At 41.8% G+C, this 10,120-nt stretch overlaps 1 protein-coding gene across 1 annotated transcript; it reads right to left on the reverse strand.

Moving 5' to 3' along the window:
* Window positions 1–207: 207 nt before the first annotated feature.
* On the reverse strand, window positions 208–3,766 carry LOC121925183 (collagenase 3-like). Its single transcript, XM_042457026.1, has 5 exons — window positions 3,631–3,766; window positions 3,163–3,404; window positions 1,568–1,716; window positions 1,336–1,461; window positions 208–470 (listed from the first exon to the last, which is right to left on the reverse strand). The coding sequence occupies exons 1-5, from the start codon at window positions 3,751–3,753 to the stop codon at window positions 208–210; spliced, it is 903 nt and encodes a 300-aa protein (XP_042312960.1). The 5' UTR covers window positions 3,754–3,766.
* Between the last annotated feature and the right edge of the window lie 6,354 nt (window positions 3,767–10,120).

Here is a 10,120-nt window from a genome sequence, read left to right on the forward strand (position 1 = left end):
CTCTGTGGAATTATTACTGGTCCTAATAAAGACATTGCTTGCCTTTGAATGTTTTAAATTTGTTTTGATTTTGTCCTATATATTAATATTTTAGGTGATGACAGCACAGCTTTGAAGTGGATAAACTGGTTTGTAGGATCTAACACAGGGAATGATCATAAGAAGCTGTAATTCTGTGCAAGCAATGCAAAGTCATCCAATGGGATATCAGGCTGTTAAACAGGCTCCACTGAGGAAACTGTTTGCTGATAAGTTCCATTCCTGAATTAGAAGTGTGCAGAAAGAGTTGAGACAAAAGCCAGACGTACCATAAAGAACCTGGATTCCTTGTACATCATCATCTGGAAGTAAGAAGCCAGTGTTTCCTGTATATGTGTAAACTGGATACATCAATGCTCCAGGGTCTCTGGAGTGCTCAAGTCCCAGAGAATGACCAAACTCATGGGCAGCCACAAGAAACAAGTTATATCCTAGGAGACACATGCCATGTATTAAGGAAACATTAATGTTTATACCACACAACAGCACTAACCTGATCCTGTTAATTAACACAGTTTTTGCAACATATGTTTCCCAGTTTTGGGGGGAAAGCAGGATATAAATAAATATAATAATTAAAAAGTGATGATGAAAATATTAATGCTTCATAGAACTATTCACTAATTTTCTTCTTCTTTTTTCTTTTTTAGTAGGGCAGTGGAAATGTGTCTCTCACTGAAGTGAATTAACTGAACAGGATTTGGGGGAAAAGTTCCTAGAATCCTCCAGCCTGCATAGGCACTGGTGATACTGGCTAGGAGTTTTAGGACTGGTAGTCCAAAAAGTAATGTTTCCAAGTTCTAAACTGAACAGTAAACTAGCACATACATAGCAGTCTAGTGCTAATGCTTAGTGCTAATGAAGTCAAATTGAGGCTCCAATCCCACATGTATTTATATGGGACTAAGGCTAGTAAATTCATAGAATCATAGAGTTGGAAGAGACTGCAAGGGCCATCCAGTCCAACCCCCCTGTCATGCAGGAAGTCTAAATCAAAGTATCCTCAATTAATTGGAACACACTTCCAGGTTAAATTGAATGCCATCAGGGATGCTTCAGAGGATATGCAAGGCTGCAGGAAGAAGGAATAGCAAGTAAACCATAATCAAAATGATCTGTTTAGTTTGCTGTTCAGTTACTTATTAATATAAACAACTGTGAATCACAGATATCTGAGCAAAGTGAAAACGCTATTGTCTGTAATTCACTAGTTGAACATTATCTAGCATTGTGGTCAAATATTATTTAAAAACAACAACCCACAAGGTGCTAGATGTACTTTAGAGTGCATGTTACCATTGGAATCAGTTGACCACAGCTCATCTTCATCAAAATGGGCATCTCCTCCAGAATTTGGTCCAGGAGGAAAAGCATGAGCCAAGAGTCCAGAAGGTCCATCAAAGGGATAGAAATCACCATGTTCTGCAAATATTTGAAAGAACCATAAATATGATGAGCACGCTTAACTGATAATAAAATGAAGAAGTAAAACAACTATTAACATGCAAAGCCATTTCTCCCTTATTACCTCTCCTTCCAAAGGAGATCATGATATCAGCAGTACCACTGCGAATTCTTGTAAAGTTGAGCGGTGTCACATCAGACCAAACCTTGAAAGCTTTCCTGAATGCTCTGTCCACTTCAGACTTTTTCAGGTCAGGGGTGTAATTTACAATCCTGTGAAACAAAAACAATTGGATCAGAAATGTTGCAAAATGCTCCTGTGATCTGCTTTCCCCCATTACCTATTTAGCAAATATAAACATACAAATGTATGTATCAGAATTACCTTTTGGAAGTGTCTGTAAAGGACAAACTCCACACACAATTAAGATGGCTTGCTTCTTTTGATTCAGTTAAACTAATGGCATAATCCTAAACTTGTTTTTTTGGTGAACCGGCTTTCTAGTATCCAAGCATGCAATGATCACACACACTATGTTAGCCATGTATACTGCTTCTCAAAAATAAGAGCATACAACTTCACTAAAGGATATTGTTGGTTCCATTTCTGCTTTCCCCACTCAGAAAACCCAGGTGTACTTATTCTTTGATACCTCTTACTATTTATAAATGGGCGCATGAAACAATGTCATACAGGACCAGCAGGGGTGTAGCATGGGAGAAAATGAGTACATTGCCCTCCCAAATAAGGATTCTGTCTGCGCTCCCAATGAAAGGATGCTCATTCCTTCTTAGGTCAGCTCTGAAGTTTGCTTGTCTTATTTCTGCCCTTACAATGATATTTTCTTTCAACCCCCAAATCTATAGTATTGCAACAATTTAACATTTCAGATGATGATTTAAAAATATATTATAGATGTCGGTAGAAATGGGGCAGAAAAAATAATCAAAGGAATGCAAACACAACAAATATAAGAGTGCTAAATGTGAAATTTTTCATAAATTTCCTAGAAATTTGGGGCATAAGGAGAATTTAATGGGGAGGGCAGATTTTTTATTTATTTAGGAAGGCAATTCATTTTGCCCTCCCCTCTATTTACTATAAATCTGAATAGTGACATACAGTGAAAGACATGTGGCCTTTGTAGGGCCAGGGGGAAGAAAATATAAAAATGTTTCTAAAAGTTGCACAACCCTTCCATTTGCAGTTCATATGGATGAAGAGTTAGCCCTAGAATAACTCAGGCTGTTACAGACCTGCCACATACAGCCTTTGGGTCTCTTTGGAGGTATGCTTTTACATGATGCATGCGGTCCTAAGCGTCGGACGGTGCGCCAAAGCCACCACTCCATTCCTAAGCACTGGAGTGCAGCTTGTGCAGCTTCGGATCTTGGATGCTATATTTAAACAGCATACCTCCAAAGAGACCTGAAGCAGCTTTATTTTGGCAGTCTGTAACAGGCCTTTATGATGTTGGTGCAATGATACAAAAGTACAAGGTAGATACAACCACACTGAAAAAGAAGTGGTTGAAAAGGGTTTTTAAATGAAACAAGAAATAGCAAACCTTAAGACTCTGGAGAATTTGCGTTAGACAACATTTGTCTGTTTTAGCATAGGGTATTTTCTTTTATCTTTTAAAAATATATACTAACAGTGCATTGTTTTGTTCTGATACCACAAAAAGAGATGTCAGAACCTAGAGCCAGTTTTCTTACCTGTATGTTAAATTATTCTGTGGCCATTTCAGCTTTCGAGGGAAAAAGTTGTATTCCCCCACATCAGGAACACCACAGCGTGGCTGTTGCATCAGCTCATATGTGTCTTCATCTAGTTTGCCTGTGACATCCAGTCCAAAAAATGCTTGCATTTCTCGAAGTTTGGAAGCAAATGTACCAGCTGATTTTCGCAGCAGGCCAGCAGGATTGGACGGGAGATTGTAATGGGTCTTTAGATAGCGCTGAACAGAGACAAAACAACAGTTAAGACTTTCAGTTTGCTAAGAAACCATAGTTCATGACAGAGGAGGAGGAGAAAAATAAGGGCTTCATCATTGTTATACAAGTTGACATAAGCAGAAAGACAAGTCTCTGTTTTGTGCAGCTTGCAAGAGAGGACAACAGAGAGAAATGGAGAAGACTGAAGTAACAGAGTAAAATTTTTGTATAGGGAGACCGGTACTATACCTCTGCAAACTCAAAATCTTGCTTTGTGAACTCATCGCTATCATCTTCGTCCGATATCGGTAGTCTATAACACCATGAAATGCCCAGCAACAGGGAAAAGGCAGCTGCAGCACTTAGATGCATTCTGCTGGATGAATACTAAACTTTCTGAAGTCTGATGGTTTAGCCTGTAACACAGTTGATTTTTATAGAGCTACCCAAGTGAGTCATCATCTCTCAGAGACAATTTTCAACTTCCGAGAGACTGTAAAGTAAACATGCTTACACTGCTCTTCCCTTCCCACCTTTTTTCACCCAAGAAGGCTTGGGGTTTGAGGAATCCTCTCTCCCACCAGTGGCTTAAAACATGATCACAGTCAGCATATTCCCAGGTATTGTGAGAAAGACTGAGCAGAGCAAACCAAGCATTTTTTTATTACTCTGCTGTAACTGATTTGACCTACATTTATTTGCTTTTTAAAACAATAAGCTCCCCTCTTTTGTTCTGTAAAACAAGTATGGTCTATGCAATGGGATTAGATAATTGGCAAAAGTACTTATTTGTTTTGTTTTGCATATTCCTACCAATTCGTTTCCAAGCACAATGCAAAGTGCTGGTTATGACTTATAAAGCCCTACACGGCTTAGGTCCAGATTAATTGAGAGACCATGGCGCGTTACAGACTGTCGAAAAGCAGTGGCCTGCACCCGCCCTTTTCCCCGCCGGATCGGGGCCTCAGCAGCCAGAGCGGCAGCCGCTGAGGCCCCGATCCGCCGCTTTCCAGGCCGCGGGGAAGCGACAAAAGGCCCCTTCCCTGAGGCCTGGAAAGGGGTGTCCTTGGGGCTTCAAGCCCCAAGGACATCCCGCAGCGCTGGGGAGGAGAAAGGGGCCGCTTGGCCCCTTTCTCCCTTGCGTCGCTGGGCGCAGCCATCTAAAGGCTGCGCCCAGCGACGCAAGACCAGGAAGGAGCTCTGTTTTGGAGCTCCTTCCTGCTCCGATGAAAGGGCACACTAAGCGCCCTCGCGCGGCGCGACGGCGCCACATCCGCACCACCTCGTTTGGGGGCGGCACATTCGTGATGCCATCATGGCGGCCCCCATGTAGATGGGGCACCACCATCTTGTACGTCCTCAGGACGTATTAGGCTTGGGGGTGTCAAGAAGTAACGCCCCTTTTTAAACCTAGGACGTCCTGAGGACGTCCCTTATGGCGGTTTGTAACGTGCGCATATCTCCCCATATGAACCAGTTAAAGCCCTAAGATCTTCAGGAGAAGGCTTTCTCTTGGTCCTGTCACCATCACAGGCTCGCCTGTTGAGGACACAAGAGAGAGCCTTCTCGGTGTCTGTTCCTGTCCTCTGAAATGTCATTCCATGGGAAGCAAGGCTGATCCCCTCATTGCCTGCCTTTTGTCGGCAAGCAAAAATGGCTTTATTCAAGCAGGCTTTTAATGTATAAACATGGGGTGGCTTGACTAATTGGGTGATATCATGGTTTTAGTGTGATTTTAATGTTTGTAATTCTATATTGTTCTTAGATGAGATTTTAACTGTTTTATTGTAATATGTTTTTAGAATTTTATTTGTGAGCCGCCTTGGGAGAAACAGCTTTCTCAGTGTCCCAACTGTGGTGAAGGCACAGCTAGTGTGGACAAGAAACAGGGACCAGAATCTTTCTGAAGCTTTATGTTACAATAACCAAGGGCTATACTAGCGTAATAACGTTTTCTCACCTTTGATAAGGAAATGTCTACTATGGACATTATCGCACTGCTCTTTTATAGCTGGATAGAAGCACTATGTTCACTCTAATGTTGGGATCCTATAGCACAGCCTCGTATCTGGGCAGTAGCTATCCTGTAGTCAATCTGTGCTTCTGCTACAACTTTTAATGAATGGGAAAATCCCATGAATAGGTGTCATTTGCGCAGTTAACCCATTATTAAAATATGTGAGATAGGTAATTCCAGGGTAATTCACAGAGATGGGGATTTAAAGAGGTTTCTCTGCATCCATCCACCCATTCCCAATGAAGGCAAGCCTCCTTACTCGTGAGGAGGCAATAATTCCATTTGGCCGGAGACTCAGGATTTAAAGAGATTTCCCTGCACCCCCCACCTCTCCCAATGAAGGCATAACTACTTACTTAATCTCAGATAACTGATGAGTAAATGGTAATGCAATAAGATCCATAGCCAGCCTGTTATCAGTTCATAATTGCGTGGTAATGTGAAAAGAATCGTTGCTGTTTTGAGTGTTTAAAAAGCCACAACAGTATTGGGAGGGAAGCTTCATACAATAATTTCCTATATTCTTACACAACCGTTTTGCCAGGCTTGAGGGCAGCTGCTGGATGGCAGCCAGGCACAATTCCATCTCAATCCAAATGGCCTCGCTTTGGCCACATGGGTGCACTCAGAGAGCTCCCTTGTGCTACTGCTCAGCTGGCTCATTTAGTTTAAGCGGTTTTTCTGGTATATTACCCTTCTGTTGAATACAAATATTTTACTATCTATGCCATATTTGTGGATGTGCTCATTTATTAGTCCAATGGGGGAACTGCTTGGCTGCTTCCACAATCTCAGTGAATTATGTGGTTCACTGAAGGTATTGAAAAGTGCCTATGCACCATCCAAAAGTGTGTAGTTGCATGTGCAATGCTTACACTTACAGAACTATGCAATTGTGAACTGAAACTGGACATGATGCAATGGCCAACACCCCCCTCTCCTCCCCAAAAAACCACCACATGTTTGTAAAGCACCGATAGGATGCCAGCCTTTATTTTACACTTATTCCATTTTGTATTTGCTGATTTTGGATGTTTGGTGGGACATCCTTGATTCTATACACCACAAACACACACACACACACACTTTCTCTCTCCTTGGAATAGGGAAATGTTACATCCTGCCACAAATTAGAATGCTAATTGGAGTCAGAAAATGCCCTACAATTCAGGAAATGCATGTAAAAATTCCTTGATTACAAGGGTTATGTGAATATGCCTTTGATACTGACTGTAGAAAAGTCTGTCACCTATCACAGAAAGTATCCCTAAAGTTGAATTTCTTCTGTTCATTGGTTCATTTATGCCCCTTTGTCAACCTTTGCACCCATACAGATTTGCCAAGTGTGTTTCACTTAAGGCAAAAGATAAAGCACATGTTCCTTCAGAAAGTGCTGTGGGTTTTTGTGGTGTGGTGTGCATTTTTGGCATGCAAAAGCTCATCATGGATTCCAATAGTACTTTTTAAAGAAATTATGGGCCAAATCCTGTTAGTGGCTTATACTGGCTTAACTCTAGTTATGCTAGTGTAAGTACCTTTTGAGATAATGTGTAAGGGGGTAACCAACATTTTCTTGGGCAACACCATTGTCCTGGGTGCACAAGGACAGGTGGAGGCTTCCAGGTACATTTCTGCCCCACTCTATGGTTTTGGAGTCACACATGCAATGGATTTGGGACATTTCCGTGGGCAATTGTTGTCTAGGATGGGAAGACTGAGCAGCCCCAGGGAGCTTTCAGGAGGGAGGATACAAGCTGCACCCCCAACCACCAACCTGAGTATGTGCAAAGACAATAGGATGTTGCCCAACAGTTCTTACTACAGGCTGCACCTACATTGCATGTCTGCTGTTCCGTGTATATTGCATCACAATATATAGAATATACTCCCAGATGTAGTCCACTATTTTTAGTTTTCCCATTCAGTCATTCATTGTTTTGCTGCCTACCCTACCTCCAAGCCTAATCTAGACTGTTGACAAAATCAAAGTCAGACAGGAAACACTTCTGGTTAAAGTTCAACCAATTCTTTGGATAACAGCAGCATTGAAGCGAGCAGTGCCAAAGAACAAAAAACAATTGAAGGTGGGCAGAATTGCTCACTGAATTAATTTCTCCTATCCCAAGGTGTGGCAATTAGACAGGGAAATCACCTATGAAATTATAGTAGGCGTACTATTGACTATCTAGGATTTCCCCTCTCTGTGTGTCTAGAGGGGAGGAATGTGAATGTTATACAACACTGATGGACTATGTGCTCACTTCCTCTTAAATATTATGTATTTGCTTGAGTAATATGTGTTACTGTTTATTCACTAACCTATATACACCTTCAACAGGGCCTGCCATATCTCAGACCAACTGGAAGAAGTTATATTGGGCAGGATGTTTCAGAAGGAGTGCCATTTTCCTGTCTCCTTTCCTGCATCCTATTTGAAAATATTTTTCTCTCCCTTACATTAAGGATGGGCAGCTGTAACTCTTCATATATTTTGGATCTGCAGCTCCCATAATCACTCACTTTTGCTTATATGTGCTGTGGTTTATGGGAATTGTAAGCCAAATATGAGACCCTGCACAGTGTAGTGGTTTAAGTGTTGGGCTACAACTCTGGATACCAGGGCTCAGTGTCCACTTTGGCAATGAAAACCTACTGGGTGAGTCACACAGAAAACCCCATGATAGCTTCATTGTAGGGTTGCCATGAGTCAGAAACAATGTGAAGGCACAAGAGAACAGATCAAATATATCTGCAAGGCTACAGTCAACTTGAGCAATACTGGCAAAATGGAGTTCCTACTTGGGTCTCTATCAACACTTGTATCTCAAACCTGCCATAATTTCACACAGATGAAAACCAGGACACACATGGCTAAGCAACATCACTGTATAGTCAAGATGACAAAGGTTTTTAATGAGGCGAAAGCTAGTAAGAGCTGCAGGAGTTTGCTTTTGATTCTATACAGAAAGGCAAGATTCTTCCCACTCCTCTCCTCCCTTCTCTGCTGAGTTGATTAATATTGACTGTTGATCAATATTTAGGAGATCCCACCTGCAAAATTGTTAGCCCCAACTAAGGAGCTTATCAGATGAACTTTAAAACTGTCTTAAGAATCCTGGGTTGCAGCCAGGATGCAGGATGGAAGCGGGGGTTATCGCATGCTAAATCACTGCTTAATCCCCATCTGCCATCGGCCCAGGTCCCAGCCGTGCTCCGCCAGCAGTTTCTCAAAGTCATAAGCATTCTGGCTTCAAAAAATTGCTGGCAGAACACAGCTGGGACCCGGGCTGGACCTGGGCTGATGGTGGGTGGCAATTAGGTGGCGATTTAGCACATGATAATCCTCGCCTCCATCCCATGTCCTGGCTGCATCCTGGGATGTTTGAGACAGTTTTAAACTTCATCTGATAAGCTCCTTAAGGAGACTCATTGAATCAATGCACCTTTCATTAGTGTTAACTTAACATGGTTTAATTGATTCAATGAGTTGGGACTGACAATGGGCCATAGGCCAAATTACTGAACTAAGGACATGGTCCAAAGCATATTTAATAAGTGTCATTGATTTCAAAAGAAGAATTCACCATATGCCTTTAATAAATGCTGCCTTTAAGGGGAGTTCAATTTAAATAAATACCACTGTTGAACTTCCATGAAGGAAAGCCATGGTAAACTGCCTCTGAATCAACCTTTCCAGGAAAATAATCTCCATAGGGTGTTGGGTTTACTTGGAGGCACATAACAACAGCTAATTGTTGAACTATTTCTTTCAGGTATTGTTATGAAATTGTGTCAGTACTGTCAGGCAAAAAATCTGAGGCAACATCCATCTAGGTAAACACTGTCAAAAAGCATGCTGATATGGGTCACTTGTTTATTTCAAATAAATAACTGGGACACTGCTCACCTGGGCAATTGTTATTCTGCACCTGCAATATAAATTGTCACCAATGTGCATGTGGTACAATCACATTTCAAATATACACCAAGATGCCCAGAATATCCTATTAACTTACTACTACTACTAATAATAATAATAAGAATAAAATTATTTATATCCCATCCCTCTACAAGATGCAATCATGGCAGCTTAAGCCCAGGCTATGTTTGGGTTAACATACAAATCAACCAATCAAGAAGAATAGATTTCAGAGAAAGCACTCTAGGTTGGTATTAAACATAATCTTCATGTATAAACTTCATAGTGAGCCTTTCTAAATGGAATTCAGAGCTACAGCCATTTTACTCTGGAATATTAATATGCAAAGGGATTCATAACACCTTTGAGACTAAAGGGCTGTACAGATGGGCCATGGGACGCCACCTCTTTTTGCCCTGGATTGAAGCCATGGTAACCGCATACCGCGGCCTCCGCAGGGAGCAAAAAAAAAAAAAAAAAAGCCCCCAAAAGGGGCTTCTTTTTTGCTCCCTGGAAGGGGCATCATAGCTACAACGGGATAGCATGATGACGCCCCTTCTATGCCATGCTGTTTGGATGTTGATGCCACACGCTATTTAAAAGGGTGCGCAGTGTCGTGGTGCAATGGAGGTGGAGTCATGGCATCCAGTGTGCGGATGCTATGCCCTGACTCTGCCCACAGGCTGGCACAAAGTGCTGGTCTGTATTTCCCCTAACTAAGCTTTTGTAGACTTAGTCTACTTCCTCAGATGCATGGAGGAAAGTGTTGCCGAGGAAGGGCTTTTATAACCAGACTCTTTGAA

The sequence above is a fragment of the Sceloporus undulatus genome, chromosome 3 (genome assembly GCF_019175285.1).
Source record: "Sceloporus undulatus isolate JIND9_A2432 ecotype Alabama chromosome 3, SceUnd_v1.1, whole genome shotgun sequence".
In the NCBI taxonomy this organism is placed as follows: Eukaryota; Metazoa; Chordata; class Lepidosauria; order Squamata; family Phrynosomatidae; genus Sceloporus; species Sceloporus undulatus.